Raw genomic sequence first — 18,465 nt, 5'->3', positions numbered from 1 at the left:
GCTCATACAGGCAGAAACAACACTCTGTTGGTGGTGTCGCATTCGAACACTCTTCATAACCTTTTTGGCACAGTGTGTGTCGGCTCAGTGTGTGTAGTAAACACCACCAGCTGCTGCCTCAGCTGAGTAAAACCCACCCACAAAATTGGCAAGTTTTAATCAAAACATATCTGATATTTGCTCCAAACATGTCTGTTTCCTTGCAGCTCTTGAATCATTGGTGTTAATTTAGTTACATTTGGTCTAATTAAAAAAAGTTAGCCTAATTTTCTGCCTTAATACAAACAACAGTGAATATTGTGGAGCATTGATAAACTTTGTTTTTGCATGACATTATAGGGAAGAAAATGTTGTGAAAGTCAGTTTAATTTACTAGACGTGAACAAAACCTTCAATAAAGTTCAGTTTTTATCACAGCAGCAAAATCTCACTCTGAATATTTCAAAAGATCCACAGTTAAATTCTCATTGTGATGTTATGCTAATACAATAAATTATAATTTGTCCACATCTGTACCATTTTATATTCTGGCACAATTCAAGTTGTATTTAAAAATGCTGTTGTAGCTGTTAACATAACTAAAAACTAAAAGTTTATTTGCTTGGCTGAGATTATTTCTCAGTGCGAATAAGCGAATGTTTAACAGATTTGATCATTAAAGTTTTCTAAGATAACTTCTGCTTAAATACAAACTGAAAATATAATTGGGATTTATTTAAAAAATGTCATAAACCAAATGCACAGTTCCCTTTAGCATTACAGAACAAAATGGATTAAACATGTAAAAAATAAATAAATAAATACTTTCTCAACTATTATTAATGTAATAAACCCTTTTGAGGAACTGTTTGAGAGTATTCAGTACAAACAGAAATTATGTAAATCCAGTTTATGCTACTGGTTGCCATCTTCTCCCATTTTGTAAACCTACTTGAATAAGAACATGCCACATGCATACAGAGTTTTAATGTCTATTTTTATCATTTATAGTCCTCTACAACAGCTCATAGCGCATATTATCTGGAAATGTATAAGTTGCATTTGAATAAATAGAAGGATTTGTGTGGGCATCCTTAAAAAAATTTAAATTAATGCATTTAAAATGAAGGCCTTAAAATGTCTTAAATTAATTGAAAATCAATAAGTTGGACTTAAATATGTTTAGACTTTTTAATCTGATTCTATGTAGTTTTTTTTCTTGCAGGACTTTACCGTTATGCATAAATTTGTCTGCATTCATTGTGTTCTATGATTGAAGGCAGTTGCTGCTACTTGTAGCTAGCTGCTAATATACTCTTGTTAGCTAACTAGCTTGCTAGCAAGAGTAACGCTAGCCAGCTTTTTTACATCCATTATGTGTAATTGAAAATTTATCAGCAGTTAGTCTTTGCCACTGGGTCTCCTCTGTTGCCACTTCTTTAGTCCATTTCTGTTGTGATACATGTCTTAAATTCTGGTCATAAAAAGTCTTAAATTTGAGTTGGTGAAACCTGGAGAAACCCTGATATAGATTGGACAGAGATTTTATAGGCTCAGGATTGTGACATCAGTGAAAAGTTGAAAGGAATTTAATAAAGACAGTTGTTTTGTTCTTTAAATAACTTGAACTAATGGGTCACAGCTGCTTTTAATTTGAAAAACCTCCCCAGGAAGACGAGTAAAAACCTGAACAGGCTTTTTATTGCCAAGTAATAAGACATTAAGCTTTGCTGATTATTACATTACAAAGATGAGTTGAAACCCGTTTAGTCGGTTAATGATTCAGCCCAACCTGTGCGCGTACCTTTGGTACCCGCTCGCCTCGACTTTGCCCTCGTTTCCTACAGGAATCGCGGCTCGACTTAATCCATTGTTCTTGACTTGACTTTACGCCGGGACTAGAGGGAGCCTGGGAGATATAAGTTACAAAATTAGAAACTGGAGCACATCAAACTGTGGAAGAAATCCCAGTTCTGCTGTTGGGGACCACGCAGAAGTCATGGTATCCATCACTTGTAGCTGCGGCGCCCATGGGGAGAAAATGCTCAGGTAGCAGCCGGCGGCGGCGAGGGCCACTGCTGGAAACATGTGCATGTAATTAGGTCAACAGAGAAAGAAGACGGGAAGCTGGGGAAGGTGGTAACACCTTAAAGCGGGGAGGAATTTGCTATTCGTTTTCCTCCTGCAAGGTGACCCCAATAAGTCAACCCTTCAGTCTATTTCTGGTTGGCTCCGCTTGGTCTCAACCTGCTTCTTTGCTCTGGTTAGCTGCTAGCGTAGTTAGTGGAACAACACATAACCGGAGCTAATTTTTCAATTGGGATCAATTACTCTCTTTTTTGACACAGTATGAAGATTCTGTTTTATGTTGACTTAAAAAAAACAAAAAAAAAACTGTTCATTTGTACAATCTGCATGTTTACTGTTTATCCTGTTAGAACCAAGACACAACTTTCTCTTTACATCCATTAACCCTCCAAAACTTACTCCAAATAAATTTGATAAATTAGATCCTTTTTTAAGCATTAGCTGAAGAAAGGTAAGTCATGACATTACATTAGAATGTATTGATCTTACATAGGGCAATTGATAACAAATAAATACATAAATCTATGTTTCTCGGGTACATTTTAAGATCTGGAGACAAAATGTTTTAAAAGTACAATCATTGAATGACTTAATTGTGTAACAAGTACCTGAGACACATAGCCGTGCAGCTCTTGTGGCTACACTTTAAATTTAATCTAAGTAGCTCCCCCACATTAATCCAATAAACATAAAGTGAAAGATTTTAAACTGGCCCAAAACGTTAAGCGTAAGCATCACAGATAGGGCAGGTGAAGGATTTATTTGACCCGTTTACAGGTGTTGCCAAATGTGCCCTTCTTGTCCTTCATCCAGGTGGAAGTAAAGAAGGCAGAACCTCGTGACAACAAAGCTCCTGGCCAGCTTGGTCCTGGCCAGTGGGCTCCCAGGGGGATTTTGACTGCAGCTAATGGTTGGACAGCACAGCCGGCCCCAGGCTGGCAACAGGCTTACGGCCCACAGGGTGAGTGGGACCGAGTCCCAGAGTGAAACGAGCAACTACCTGTGTAGATATGGAACATGTTCTGGGTAAATATTAACCCAGTTTATGTAGATTAGCACTTGTTCTTGTTACCTTGAACTTTAAAGGGGACCTGTTAGGCAAAATTCACATTTTGCACATATTTGTACTTCTCGGCTGCTTCTAAAAACGGCCCAACCGCTTAGAAACAAAAACACCCAGATGTTATTTGGTTGTAAGCTAAAGTAGTTTGGTCTTTGGAAAGTGAGCCGTTTCAAAAACCTCCCAATAAGTCATAATTAATGGGCAATGCGTCGTTAACTAGCAACATCAGTGGAACTCTGCCTGTTACCTAGCAACATCAGCAGAACTCTCCCCATTACCTAGCAACCCAAGCAGAGTTCCAGCACGTTTGATTGGCTGCAGGAAAAGACAGTAGTTTTATTGTAGACTTGCCATCTGAAATTGCTGCATTCTTGTTAGTTGTGCAGGAGGTTCCACTTCTGCAATTCATAGATTCAGTTGTATAATTACACATCTGTATGATTTTTAGTGATGGCACTCATCAAAATGTAAAGTTTGTTCAACTGTGGACTGTATGGTGTTTTCTTTATAATTTTCTTTATGTAAAGCACTTTCACCTGCCTTGCTGAAATGTGCTTCACAAATAAACTTGACTGATTGATTTGCAGGCAGACACACAAACAAATGTAAAAATGGAGAGGGGGGGGGCGCCACCAGCAACAACTTCAGAAGAAAAAAAGCGACAAGACCCAAAAAACAAATCATAAAAAAAGAACAAAAAAATAAGGAGAAGAAAAAAAAATCATCAAAGAAGAATAATGTGAAAAAAAAAAAAAAAAAAACATGTTTTTTTTATCACACACAGACCTATTCTAAGCAGTTCAAAGAAGCATAATAGGTCACCTTTAAACATTAATCCAGTTTATGTAGATTAGTCCTTGCTCTCATTGCCTTGAACTTTAAAGGTAACCTGTTATGCAAAAATTCACATTTTGCATGTTTGTGTACTTCCACTTGGGTCTCAATTGCTTCTAAAAACGACCTAAGAACTTAAAAATACGTACCTATGTGCTTTTTGGCTTTAAGTTAAAGTATTTTGGTCTCTGGAAAGCGTGCCATTTCAGAAACCTCTTGATAAGTCACAATAAATGGGCACTGCGCCGTTACCTAGCAACATCAGCGGAGCTCTGCCTGTTACCTGGCAACCCAAGCAGCAGAGTTCCAGCACGTTTGCTCAGCTAGTTTTACCACTGTATTCGCTGTACAATGACTGCTGGAAAAGACAAGTTTACCATCCAGAAAGCACAACAGGTCACCTTTAAACATTAATCCAGTTTATGTAGATTAGTCCTTGCTCTCATTGCCTTGAACTTTAAAGGTAACCTGTTAAGCATAATTCACATTTTGCATGTTTTTGTTCTTCCACTTGGGTCTCAATTGCTTCTAAAAACTACCTAAGCTTAAAAATATGTACCTACGTGCTTTTTGGCTTTAAGTTAAAGTATTTTGGTCTTTGGAAAGTGAGCCATTTCAGAAACCTCTCGATAAGTCACAATAAATGGGCACTGTGCCGTTACCTAGCAACATCAGCGGAGCTCTGCCTGTTACCTGGCAACCCAAGCAGAGTTCCAGCACGTTTGCTCAGCTAGTTTTACCACTGTATTCGCTGTATAATGACTGCTGGAAAAGACAAGTTTACCATGCAGAAAGCATAACAGGTCACCTTTAAACATGAACCTAGTTTATGTAAATTAGTCCTTGTTTAAACTGTAATATTTTACCTTTTCTGGGTTGGTTTTAAACTGTGGCTGTTTTCTCTTCTTGAAGGAGTGTGGGTGTCCGCTGCCGGCCAGCCTATAGGTGGGTACCAGCTCCTCTACTGACGGACCCTTCCTTAAGTTTTCTGCATGCTGGCTGGCTGTGAGATTGCTGATAGATGTGGCGTGGCTGTGTGATCACGTGCATATCTGGAAACGCTCACGTGGCAGAAACGGGGCTGAAGCACTGTGGCCAGCGTGCTGCTGACAGTCTAGCACTGCATGTTATCACTGATTCATAATGGCTGAAGCTGCTGATAATTTACTACTTGAGCCAGATGGCGGGGTTGAATGTTTCCGGCGTCACTCTGCTGTTGGTCAGGCTTGACTTCATGCCAGCCTGCAGGTCAACCTGCGGGGGTCGCTGGAGTGTCAACCTGTCAGAAAACTCAGCTTTCAGATGCTGCTGTAGCTTAAGTTATTAAAACACAAATAAAAGCTGTTGTATGGTAACCTTCAGTAATGATATTATGGGCTTTACAATAAACTGAAATGAATTAATTGTGATTAAAACTAGTTTAACTAATTGCTAACTGTAGTAAATCGGCTGAAAAATGGCGTCCTCGGAGCAGGACTGAGTCAGAACTAAACACAAATATATTTATTTTGCATTTAAGATATATACATATGTAAAAAAGAAAAACCAAACCCTTCTTTGCCTGTAAATGTTTTACTACTCTAGTGGCAGTTTTTTGCTTCGCCTGGATCAAATTCTGGGGGAAAAAAATCTCTTGACCACCTTTTGCTATCAAAATATGAATTGATTACTTGAAAAAATAATTAAAAGATCAAAAGCCTAGAAGTATTTTTTTAGCTGCAGATGTGTCTTTTGCTACAAATGATCAAGTATACGCTAAAAGAAATAGTACGTTATTGCATTTTAGGTAACAAAATGTTTATTTTCTTAAAAAAAAAAAAATTAATTTAACCCTTCTCCAGTCATGACTGACTATTTTTCCTAATCCAAGTTATTTTCAAAACATCTTTTCTTCGCTTTAAAGTAGGGAAACATGTTGTAAGCTTCCGTCATCCAGCTGAATTTCAGTGTGCAGCAACATGTGGGGGAGGGACAGCGTAGTAGAACCCTGTCCACCATGCAGCCAGTGAAAACTTCAGTCACTTTTTGATGAGAAAAAGATGGAAACATGAAAAGCTGAAAAATGATGACCGCTGTGTGCTATGATACTGGTAACCAGTCAATGTGTTATAGTTACTGTCGAGTCAATAAATGAAAACAAGTCAATTCGTGATTAAAAAAAGTTTCTCCATTGAGTAATTGATGGATGCTTTCTTTGTTTGAGCAGGTGGGTATGTACCTTCGCTTTCAGCGGGCCGGGGAACCCCCACGCAACCTCCGTCACCCTTTAACGCATTCCTGGTCACCACGCCGGCCGGCAGCTTCGCAGCACCTCAGGGCTACCCTCAGCAGGGCTACAGCACAGCACCTCAGTTCGGTCAGTCCTTCATTCACAAAGATTACTTACTCTGATAGCATCATTTCAAGGGGATTTTATGCAGGAATTTTGTATAAACTGATGTGGTCGGAGTCGTTTTTCTGGAGAAGATAAGCCAGCAGATGGATTGGATGTGTCATTTTAAATAAATCAAATACAGTTTACCCTCTTTCAGTTGTAGCGTTTAATCTAGTGAGCACATAATAAAGTTATCTGAGCTACTAAGTCACTTACCAAGTCTAACCTTAAAGCTGCAACTTTTATAAAAATGTCTATACATATTTGTTGAAACTGATAGTTTCAGACAACCTGTGAAAAATCGAGCTCTTCTCTAGAAACAACCAGTCAGAGCCAGGAGGAGGGTCTTAGCGCTGTCAATCACCCTCCGTGTGGCGCTGCTCATCTCTCCTTTTCGCTCTGCTACGCTGCAGCTAACATAGCCTGTTATGAATGCTCAGACTACGTAACATGGCCACCGATGACGGTGGATAAACAGTATTCCTATGACTTTAAGTTGTTTCTCACCATTACCACGTAGAGCAGCGAGTACATGAGGTTGATTTACAGCGTTAAGACCCTCCTAGCTCTGATTGGCTGATTTTGGTCAGTGGTGTATTTCTTCAGAAGGCGATTGATTAATTCTCCGTAGTCAGGAAGGAGGTGGAGGAGATCGATCTTTTCACATATTAACTGTTACAACATGGCAACACTTTTAACAAATATACAAAAAACATAAGTAATTTATTTAACATATTTGTTAAAACTGTTTTTATGTCCTGACTGCATATAATCTGAGTCAAAACTCCTTCACGATGTGTGAGGCTGATAAAGTCACACAGAAATTCACTAAGTATTTTTCTGCTAAATGTTGCTCTATAAACTGTTGACTTACGGGATGCATTTAGTTTTTCTCAATAAAACTTTCCCACTTTGGTTTCAACTTTGTATATAAAATTTTATAGCCTTACTTTTTATTGTGTTTTTGTAGATTTAAAGTCATATTTGAATAATTTTGGACCAGAACGTTTTATTACTTGTTAAACCATGAGAGTGAAGGAGGGTGTGTGTTAAGCTGCTGTAAGGGAGTAACCTTCGTCTTATCAGAGGACAGCATGACTTGCAGACTCAGAAATGAATTAAATGCAGCTGGAATAACCATAAAGGATTACTGACTCGCACAGGGTTCGTACCTGTGCTGGAAATCCTTGAAAAGCTTGAATTTCAGTGCTCTCAAGGTTTTCAAGGTGCTTGATAATCAAGCAATCAGTTTTGTAATAAAGTGCAATTATCTAACGTATTACTAAAAGCCTAAATTTTGAAAATTATTTTTAAAGTTGAAACCAGATACTTTCATACACCTAATAAAAAGGCACTTTTTTCACAGTTTGAAGTTAAATCAGACCAAACTTTTATTGTTTTACTTCAATAATAATCACAAAAATTATTTCTACTTGCTAAATGTCAGAAAACAGTATTTTTTTGGGATATTTGTTTCTAATTTCCTTTTTATATTGTGTTGAAGCATTTACTCTGAGCAGGAACATTATTTACCTCAATACTATTTATTTGGATTGTTTGTGTTATTTTTAATAGTGACTTTTTGATTTTTGTAAATGAAATAAATATTGGCTTATATTTTTTACTTTAATGGTATTGAAATTGGAGAGGTTTTTTTTTTATGTATTAGTAATTCTCAGTCCAGTCAGGTGTACAGAGTGTGAGACATTTCAGTAATAAATTGTACCTAATAGTGAATAGAAACTCTTTTTTTCTCTTTTTTAGTATATTTTATTGTTTTTTATCTCTAAAATCTGGTGCTAGAAAAGTTTTGAAAAACTTACCTGGGAGTTGGGAAAAGTTTACGAACCCAGCTCATGTTGGCACGTGTTTTTGACGGTAGTTATGTTAATGTTTTGTAAATGATGTTCAACTAATCTTTAAAATAACTCCAACAAACCAGAGAATTAATTATTTAAAACGTATTGATGTGTGAATTCTCTTTGGACGTATCCTGGGATACATCTTCTCAAAATTGTGAGAACAATTTTGAGAAGATAAAACTTCAGAATAAAATGGTCTATTATTTGTTTCCTTCCAGGTTTATTTAACTGGAGATGTTTGTTTACATTGAAACAAACGGCTCTCTGTAGGCGGCTCACTGCGGTTGTCTGATCTTCTCCTACAGGTTACAGTTTCGGCACACCCCAGGCAGACCAGTACGCTCCGCAGGTTCCTCCTCCTCCCACCACACCGGGAACGGCAACGCTGGGCTTTGCCCCCGCAACCACGCCAACTCAGGACTTGAGCAAGGCTCCCACAGGGCAGCCTGATTTTCCTTACAGCCAGTATGGTAAGAAAAGCCTGAAGGAAGGAAGGGAGTGTCCTGCACGTTTTCTGTACCTTTTTGATTTATTGTTGTGTTTTTAATCATTCCTTTGAGTCCTGCACATCTTCCCAAATACACTCCAACCTGGTGCAACATCTGAGTTCATTACAGCAGCAGGAGCTTGCTCTTTGGTCCCATTTAGCTTGGACATCCATACATGCTTTCTGCGTACATGAACACCTCTGGCTCTGCTGTGGAGACGCTGCTGACGTTTTCCAGAAGTCCTCGGCAATAATTTCTGTCACAGCTGGGCAGTGCTTTGGTTTTTAAAGATTGGTAGGTCTTAGTTGGGTTTGAATTAGATCATCCTGCCTTGCAATGTGTTTTGTTTTTTATTTTTTTAAGGGCTTCTTCATGCTCTGTGTGCTGGATTTGTGATTTGATCCCAATTCTACCACTTTTTATATTAACTCTTCCACCTTCTCCCTCTCTAACCCTAATCTTGGCATGGTTGTTTTAGAAGGGCACTTGCATGACAATGTCACCTTTTTTTAATAAAATTTCTGATTAATTTCGCTTTCTTAGCAAAGTATAGGGCTGGAACTATTATTCTGGTAATCGATTATTTTGATGATTTAATCAGATAAAAAATTTGGCACCTTCTAGAGATTTTTTATTTAGCCATTTATGCCTTTTTATGCAACATTGGAAATGTATTAAACATGCAAATAACTATTCTGTTCTGTTTAAATGAGAAAATAAACGTTATATTGCCTAAAATGCAATAAATTAGCAACATAGCATTAACGTACACTTAATTTTCTTATGTTTTATTTTTTGCAGAATTTGTATCGGGTAAAGCTAAATCTGTGTAATCTGTGCTTTTTGATTTTCTTATAATTTTCTATCCCACAGAAAAAAATTTGCTAAATTGTGTGTTTACCTTTATTTCAAACCTTAAAAATAGAAGTAAAATGGTAGCTCTTTAAAAATGACAACAAATTTCTAAAATTGCAAGTTATCTTTTTTTAAAAAGTCGTGACATTTGCAGCTCTAACCAAGTTTTATTTTACTGGCCTGAAATTAAAAAGTTGCAGATTTTTGGATTAGAGGTACTAGTTTTGAACCAAAATTGCAAGGTTCTCCTCATTTATGCATTTATCAAAGCAAATAACATTTCAAAAGCTTAAAAAGAGCTTCAAAGCACATATTGTGATGCATTTATAGACTGAAAACTGTGGGAAATTTTAGTTTTGATGCTTCTAATGAACAAGGATCTAATTTCTGGTCAATTGGTGTATCTATAAAAATAAAAAATTTTGCTAGACGTGTAGAGTTGTGGGATGGAAAGTTACATTAATCTTTTATAAAGTAGTAAACTGCTTACATTACAGTAAGCATTTATGCAGATATATAGGGAATTAAAATCCCTACTTCTTGATTATTTTCTTTTTTAAAGACGACAATGCAGTAGCTGTAGTTACCTGAAAAGCCAACATTTATTCAGCTTTAAAATAAACGGAAATGCAGTGAAAACAACCATAGTGACATAAACGCAGCCGGATAAAAGACGTTAATGTAGAAGAAGCTTCGGTTTTCTGTCTGTTTTCACTCTTGGCTTTCAGCTGCTTGAATCTGCTGAGTTCATGTTTGGAGCAGTCATGTGACCGCTGTCAGTCATGGCAGGTGTCCATCTTGTTCAGTGTTTCCTGCTTGTGCTGGGCGTCCCATTCACCTTTTTTGCTTCAAATGTTTGCAGACCCGGTAGAAACTACTAGACTTTTTGTGTGATGTGGTGCTGTTGATGTTAAGTCCTTAACCGTTTGTAGAAAAGAGTAGCTAGCAGTGGAGCTAACATTATTTATTTGTAAGGGTTTTGTTTAGTTTGTGTTTGGCTCAGGAGAAGTGATGAAGGCTTAGTCAGGATTAAGCCAGTGGGGATGCGTGTTAAATATTTTCAGCAACGAAATCCCTAAATAAGAGTTTAAAACCTCCTTGAATGAGTTCTTCATTTTATTTTTAGTGTTTTTTCCAATTTTACACACATTTACTCACTAAACATTCATGTTAACTGTTTATGAAAGAACAGACCAGTATCTGGTCTGTTTGGCAACAGACCAGATACTTTTCCCTTGTTTTTGGTCAAGTTAATATTGGCCAAATGCTCACCCATTACCACATCTTACCTTTTTTTTAATTAATAGGGTAATAGGGATTAAGATCAAATCTAAATTAATCTCTACAGAGATCCCAAATAGTCAATTTTGACTAATTCTTGGATATTTTTCTCACAATGTTAATAAATTAGAATATAATTGATAAGTTTAGACATTTAAAAATCTAAAGTTGAACTCAGTGTTATTTTTAAAATTAATAATATTTTATAAAAGCTACTTCTCAGCGCAGAAATGGAGGAACGTTGTGATGACTTCCTGGAGGCGGAGAAAGAGTAGGAGCTTCTTAAAGAGACAGAGGCCCAATTTCAAGGCATTAAATTGCAAAGTCAAATTCCTTCATGTTTGATTGATGTACAACTTTTTTATAACTGCTTTCAGATGGCACTACGTGCCTGAAAAGTAGATAATGTCGCCCCTTTAACACAAAGAAATAAATATTCCTAGTATCTTGTAAGTTGATTTGATTCAAGGGTTTGAATCTCACACGAACTATTGAATGGGTTTTCGTTCACAATCTTCTCAAGCCTGCAGTTACCTCTGTTGAGTGTTGACATTTTATCACATTTTTTCCTTCCACTCAACTTTCAATTGACATGCTTTCAAGCATTTCAAGCATTCTGTAAATGGTGAGCCTTCTTAGCAACAACCATTTGCACCTTAACTTCTTTGTGGAGAGAGTCAAGGACTGTCTGTTAGTCACAGGAACAGCCCATGATTGTTTTGGCAATAATTATCACATTTTCTGAGAAACTGAAGTTTAAGTTTTCATTTGCTTTGAGCCATAATCCTAAGAAATTTTGTTAAAAACAGGAAATGCCTCACTCTGCATGTAAAATCGATATAATATTTCATTTTAAATTAAATTACTGAGATAAATTAATGTTTAATTTAGGTTCAAATATACTGAAATGCAGGTAATTTGTTAAATCTAATTTTAGCTACAAACATTAATTATTTAAGGTGTTTAGATTAATCTGTAGAGAAAATCACAGAAAGATTTCTATGCGTGTCATTTCAAGCCAAATGAACAATCTTGTTTATGAAGAAAGTTGCTTTATCAAGAACACATTTTACAGCTGCAGTGAACAGTTTGATATTTTTTATCTAAATTACAGCCTGGTTTATTATAATTGATGTTTTCTGTAAGTGTGGAAGGGTAAAAAGCTGCACAAACAGGCAAAAAGAAGCTCAAAGTCTTGTTGAATGTACGTTAGCCTGCCCCCAAGTGGTAGAAATACGTCATGACAAGCATTTGCATTGTAAACTGCAGTTTTTTCAAATGGCTAAAACAGATAAATTTGAAATGAAACCACACAAAGATAATTTCCCACTGGCTATTCACAGCAAAACCTTAAACATTTATCTTTAACGTAAGATATTTATTTAGATAGCGACCCCGAGCACTTAGTTTTGGCATGATTTTCAGTCCTTCTTAACCAGCGGACGATGCAGAAAGGTAGAGCAGAGTAAAACGCGGAGCCAGTGAGTGAGCATAGATGTACACAGTCAGTGAGGGAACTATAATAAGGTAGTCAGCCAGCACAATCTGGGTTCAGTCAACCTGGTCTCCTCATCTCCCTGATAGGCCTGGGTAACTACCCTCAGGACCCCTCTGCCTACGGACCAACGCGTCCTTCTCACAGTTATGGTCAGGATGAGCAGGGAGGATATAGTGCAGGTAGGTGCCAGCATCGTCTTTTCCAACAAAAAGAAGCATTTATTTTCTTCACTACTTTAGTTCTTACAGAGCTGCAGCTTGATTGTTTGGCTTTGTGTGTGTTGTATTTTGCATGTACATTTTTGCATGTACATACAAATTACCGCGTGCCTTCTTGTATAGTTAAGCCCGGCTATTGTTGACATGACAGCTGGCTGGATTTGAAAGACATTTACATCGAATTGGCTAGTTTAGCTCAAATCAGTGGCTGTGGTTTGACTATACCAAGATGAACATGTCCTCCTTTTTTGTTGTTGACTGTCTGCATTGCTTTGCTGATTTCTAAAAGGATGATCTAATTGTCAGAGATTTTGTTCATGGTTCAGTTGTCTCTATGCATCAGCAGTCCATTCACCCATCGTTTTTTCCCCCCCATCTACTGTCTCTAATTGTAGCTAAAGGGGTGAGAAAGGAAAGAAGATTGAAAGGAGACCAGCATACCAGTAAATCTGAGTTTCTCACAGATTCTTCTCTCTCTGATGGTCCTGTTGGGATCATTCTTCCAAAAAAAAACAAAAAAAAAAAAAAGTCTTGTATTCTGCTATTTGTGCATTTCTTCCTCTCTTTTTCTCTCCCTCATCTTTCCACTCAAGTTGTTTAGATCTTTTTTAGAAATGTTTTAATAGCTTCACTCTTGTTTTGAACTGGATGCTGCCAGGACAGGAAAATACCTAAACTCTGAAAATCTGGCCACCAATTTGGGAACCAAAACTGACATTCAGGCCTTGGTCTGAACCATCTCCTCCGGGAGTTTCCTTTCTTAGTAGTTCCTGTGTTTCCCTTCTGTTTTTGCAGGGAAATGGTGCCATCCAGTGCCTAAATCAATTAGAAATGTTATGCATACTATACAAGACACTCCACACATTTTACATCAAAACAGCAAAAAAAACAACAAAACAAACTTATTGCTCTAATTTAGGTGAAACTTTCTACTTAAATATCTCATTAAAATGCAATTTTTGACAATTTTGGGAAAAATCCACCTTTTTTAAATGTTTAGGTTATTTTAAAATAAAAATATTAACAGCTCTACATCACATGTCAAACTCAAAACCATTTATGTGACCCTAGAGACTCTTTCAAGTAAAAAAAATGTGCTTAAATGTTATTTTATCAATCAAATTAAAGCAGTTTTATGTGTATATTGTCAAAAAAAATCAATGTGAAAATATGTTCAGTATTTCATTTCAAGAACTACTGATGTAATGCAGAAAAGGATATTTATTAATATTTATCAGCTTATTAGTGTGTTGTTTTATCAACACATTTTGCTATAACAAACATCCGGCCCTTTGAGGAAATTCTTGATTCTGATTTTGCCCAAAATGAAAATAAGTTATGCACTACTCCTCTACATAAATAGAAACCGTTTTTGGGGGTAAAATGAATAATTAATCAGGCAAAGAGATGGAATAATTTGTTTAAAAACATAATCACCTCTGGTCATACCTCCAGTGAAGTTGAAAGGTTTTTCCCTCTTACAGAAATCTCCTTTTTTTTTCTTTTTTTTTTTCTTGTTTTAAAAATGTTTCAGACATTTTGGAAATGAGACAGAGATTACCTGAATAAATACAAAATGCTGTCTTTAGATGGTGATTTAAAGCCATCCAGAACAATATAGTGCCCAGTGAAAAAGTATTGACCACCAGACCTGGCAACCTCAGTCAAACCAAACCTCGTAACCTAGCAACCGAAGCTGAGCTCCAGCACATTTGGTCAGCTGGTTTTACCGCTGTATGCACTGAACAATGGGTGCTAGAAAAGACGAGTGTTTTGTTGTCGACTTGCCATCCAGAAACCACTTGCTGCATTCCCGTTGTTTGTGCAGGAGGCTCTACTTCTGCTTTTCAAAGATGTACGGTTGTATAATTGTGCACCTGTTTGCAGCCGTTTTACACTAAATGAGTGTAAACATTGAGTTGGGGCGTGGCTAGCAGTGACAAGACACCTTAAAACAGCTGAAAGGAGCTTAAAATACTCAATCGGGTAAATTCTCGTTATCTGTGAAAAAATTAACATGATTTGTATTGTCAATAGATGTAACCTAAGCTGTTCAAGGAAACATAATAGGTCACCTCTAAAAGTGGCTTTGTTCCTCATCTTTTCTTGAATTTCTTTAGAACAGGGCATGTTATTGTTTGAGACCTTTTAACCTACTTCATGTCGTCAGGCAGGTTTTATTATAGGTGTGTTACTTGCAAAACAGAAACTAGCATTTGGTTATTCAGTAGATTCATCATTTTATAGGAGTTTCTTGTTCTCATATGGCCATGTTGGTTTGGATAGCTTTTTTGAAACAGTCATTTGAAAACTGCTTTTTGTTTTTCCTCATGTTCTTTAAAATGCTTTTCATTAGAAACATTTGTGACAAAACAGTAAAAACTGCAGAAATCTGTCAGGGTTTTTTTTAACGGATCTGCAACTGTATATTTTTCAATAAATTAGGTTTTATTTACCAAAAATATGTATCATACTGATCCTTACGAGACTCTAAAATTACAACCTTAAATTTAGAACCGCATGATCTTTTGCATGTTGTGATGTACTGATCAGAAAAGCTCGATCAGCAGTGGTGGTGTGTGGAAAAACCAGACCCACCTTAAAGCACCATGTATCAGTTTGTTTGCTTCTCAGGCTGTACAAGCATCTGCATGTTGAACTGACATAATGATCAGAAAATAACAGATCAAGCCTCATTTCTGAGGCTACAAAACGCATGGCAGTTAAACCTTTGTGGAGTTTGTGTCCAACCCCTTTACCCTCTTGTTGCTGTGCACCGTTGATCAGCTGGCTGAAAGAGAGCTTTTACACTTCCCCTCTATGACAAGAAACAAAATTGGTTACTTTGGAAAAATTTCTGGTCATAAAACAGGCAGTTTTATAGCTACTTATTGTAGTCCGTTAAGTAGCTCAATGCAGGCGAGCAACCAGAGCAGATAGCCCAACTAGTCAATCAGCTAATAACATAATTTCTTAATGTACTGCTAAATAAAGGTGTAGTATCCTTGAATGTGACTTAATCTGGAGGTTTTTGAACCAACTCATTTTTCCAAACACCAAAAAATACTTATTTATTACCAATAAACAACTTTTTAAGCGCTTCATTGCAAAAACACAAAATCTTACCAAGTAATTTTGGTCTAGAGAAAATATCTCGGTACAATTCAAACTAACTAAAAAAGTAACTTTTCAGCAAGAAATAGGAGTTTGTTTTAAGTACACAATTCCTTAATATTGATGAAAAAGTACTTTCTTTTGGCAAATAAGTTTTAAAAATGGGGAAAATGTCACAAGTGAAATAATCTACCAATGAAACAAGTTTGTTTTCATCAATATTAAGGAAATATGTACTTAAAACAAGCCTCTATATCTTGCTGAAAAGTTACTTGTAGGCTAGTTTTGCCTTGTTTCAAGTATACTAAGACACTCACACTAGAAATTACACTAAAAATACTTAGTAAGAGTTTGTGTGTTGAGCTACGCTGCGCTCAAGAATGCCTCAAGTTGGAACAGTGCAGTTTGAAGTCAGACGCCTGACATTTTTTGCTCTGGACGCACCGCAAACGACAGGTGATATTGGGGGGAGCCTCTTGACTTTTTCCCCCCTCTACTGGTTACTTTGAGCAATGGCGGATGAAATATTGAGAGAGCGCCTTGGCCTTTATTTACTGGAAGCAGAAGAATGTCTTCGTCGGGCTCCTCTGCGCCGTGTTTGAATTCACCAAATAATTCGGAGGTGTTGAGTTTGCGATTCACAGCCTAGCTGGGCGCTGACGAGCGTCACTTTAGCGCTATTTTCGTCTGACCGAGCCAGTTTGACGACCGGCGTTCTAACTAGCATCGGTGTCTGTATCTCCTAGCAGAACGCCAACGGCAGAACGCCAACCAACGGCAGGGCATTATGTTACGTAGTGGAGTCTCTCTGATTGGTTGACTCTCCGCGTCCGGCGTCAAACGTTCCAGCGTCTGCCGCATTGGACGTGAGTTGAATGCTCGAAACGCTTCAAACGTGCAGCACAAACAAAGTACTAAAGTAGCCCACTTTGGTTTGTTTTGGAGCAAGATGGGGGGCCTGACCTAAAAAAATTTTTCTTTAATATCTCAGAAACCAAAGCAACACAAACGAATATTTTAATGGCACAAACGGAGCACTAACCAGTCTGTTGGCTGTAATTTTTGAGGGCGGGATATCCGCTTCACTCAGACGCCCCTGATGCCCAAATCACGGTTGGACTGAATGCAGCTTAAGAAGCAGTTATTATCCAAAAGAAGTACTAAACAGCGCAAAGTATGAATTTTTCCTTTAAAGCAAGGTGTAGCTATAAAATATTTTCTTCCAACAAAATTAAAATTCAAAAATACTTTATTAACAAAGGGAATTGTATAGCTGTAAGAGGGGGAATGGTGGATTTTTCCTTAAATTTTTTGCTTTGTTTGGTTTTACGTAGCAGTTTTAAAGGAGTTTTGCTAAACCTCCTCCAGGTTCTTACTATTATCTTTCTGTTTTTAGCGTACGGTCAGGACCTGACAGCCTTCGGCCACAGCTTTGGAGACCCCAGCCAGCCGGCCGCTTCGTACGGAGCCCCCACAGCACAGCCGGCCGCCGCTCCCCAGCCTGCCGCCAGCGCGTTCGGCAGGGGGCAGAACCACAACGTACAGGGCTTCCACCCCTATCGACGCTGACCGCCTCCCTGTGGCGGTGTGGCATGGTGTAAAGTTCAGAAACCACAAAAAAAAAAAAAAAAAAAAAGTCAGGGAAATAAGTGTTCTTGCTCAATGCAATACTGGATTGTTTGTTAGGAATGTTGAAATAACACAGTTTGAGATAGAAATCTTTTATGAAAACAGGGACTCCAGAAAATTTTAAAGAGTTTAAAAGATATTTTTCTTTCTTTTTTTTCTCTCGCATAATTTAAGAAATATTGAGCAGAAAGAAACTTTTATCCCCCACCTTCCCCTACACCCATGTTTTATAGTAGATCTAAACTACTTCGCAATAATTTTGATTGTCTGGTGAAACACTAGCACAGAGACTTATATGTAAAGAGACTTGCATTTAAATATGTATATTTATGGTGGATGCAAATGGAAAAAAAACAGGGTTTAAATTTTTCTCAGCTTTAAATTCTAGGGAAAAAATGTTTTTATTTTTCATTTGGTGAATTTTTGTTTACTTTCTGAGCCTTTAAAGTTTGTTTAAAATGGAGATTATGAATATATATAATATATATAAATATATATATATATATATTATACACAAACTGTGCAATTTTTTTAAAAAAGAGAATTTTGTACTATAAATGTACACTTTGCTTGTTTTTTATTTAAAGATGTAGACTTCCCTCAGGTGGCTGTTTTGGGTGCATTTTTTGCACTTATGCAAAAAGGAAAAAAAGGACAAATTATTACAAAAATAAATGTTTTAAGATTAAAATAAATGTTTGGTTTTGTTTCTTTGGGAAAAAATTCTTGAATGCGTTTGTTGAAGACTATTTGTTATTGTAAATTGTGAATGACAACTACTGATTTAGCTGTGGTTTCTGCTTATGAAATTTGATTTTTAGATAGAAATACTTAATACTCATTTTCTTATGGGTGGAAGATGAAATTGGGCTCCTTGGTACGAGCATAGAACCCTTCTATGTCCATCTCAGGTCCAGTCGGTTGACTTCATGACGCACACTGAGGTTCGCTGTATTTATTCTAACAAAACAGAAAAATCAAGTTGGTAGTTATCATCAGTCCAGCGGCTTCTTCCCCTTACATTAAATAAAATACAATAAATAACCCTAAACATACAACAGAGTAATAGCTCCCAATGAGCAGTTGGCAGCAGTTAGCAATTGTAACATTAAACATGGGTAAAATGCACAACGTTAACAATACCAGTTAAAAACATATTCAACACTGGAAACTTACTCATGA

At 37.1% G+C, this 18,465-nt stretch overlaps 1 protein-coding gene across 4 annotated transcripts in view; it reads left to right on the top strand.

Annotated features, from left to right (window-relative positions):
• dazap1 (DAZ associated protein 1) overlaps positions 1 to 17,291 on the top strand; it is a 33,855-nt gene extending 16,564 nt beyond the window's left edge. Inside the window, exons 8-14 of one of the 4 annotated variants that reach the window (XM_016675571.1) lie at positions 2,881 to 3,028; positions 4,877 to 4,909; positions 6,171 to 6,320; positions 8,506 to 8,670; positions 12,409 to 12,501; positions 12,936 to 12,983; positions 17,051 to 17,291. In XM_016675571.1, coding sequence (XP_016531057.1) covers positions 2,881 to 3,028; positions 4,877 to 4,909; positions 6,171 to 6,320; positions 8,506 to 8,670; positions 12,409 to 12,501; positions 12,936 to 12,983; positions 17,051 to 17,223 — 810 coding nt within the window. In that variant the 3' untranslated portion in view covers positions 17,224 to 17,291. Of the gene's footprint in view, positions 1 to 2,880; positions 3,029 to 4,876; positions 4,910 to 6,170; positions 6,321 to 8,505; positions 8,671 to 8,817; positions 8,983 to 12,408; positions 12,502 to 12,935; positions 12,984 to 17,050 lie in introns of those variants that run through there. The other 3 variants (XR_001663121.1, XM_016675572.1, XM_007560548.2) reach the window with 3 other exon arrangements.
• The last annotated feature ends 1,174 nt before the right edge of the window (positions 17,292 to 18,465 follow it).

This window comes from Poecilia formosa, unplaced genomic scaffold (assembly GCF_000485575.1).
Source record: "Poecilia formosa unplaced genomic scaffold, Poecilia_formosa-5.1.2 Scaffold116, whole genome shotgun sequence".
Classification (NCBI taxonomy): domain Eukaryota; kingdom Metazoa; phylum Chordata; class Actinopteri; order Cyprinodontiformes; family Poeciliidae; genus Poecilia; species Poecilia formosa.
The sequence above is the reverse complement of the archived record's forward strand: the minus strand, read 5'-3'. Positions and strand labels throughout refer to the sequence as shown.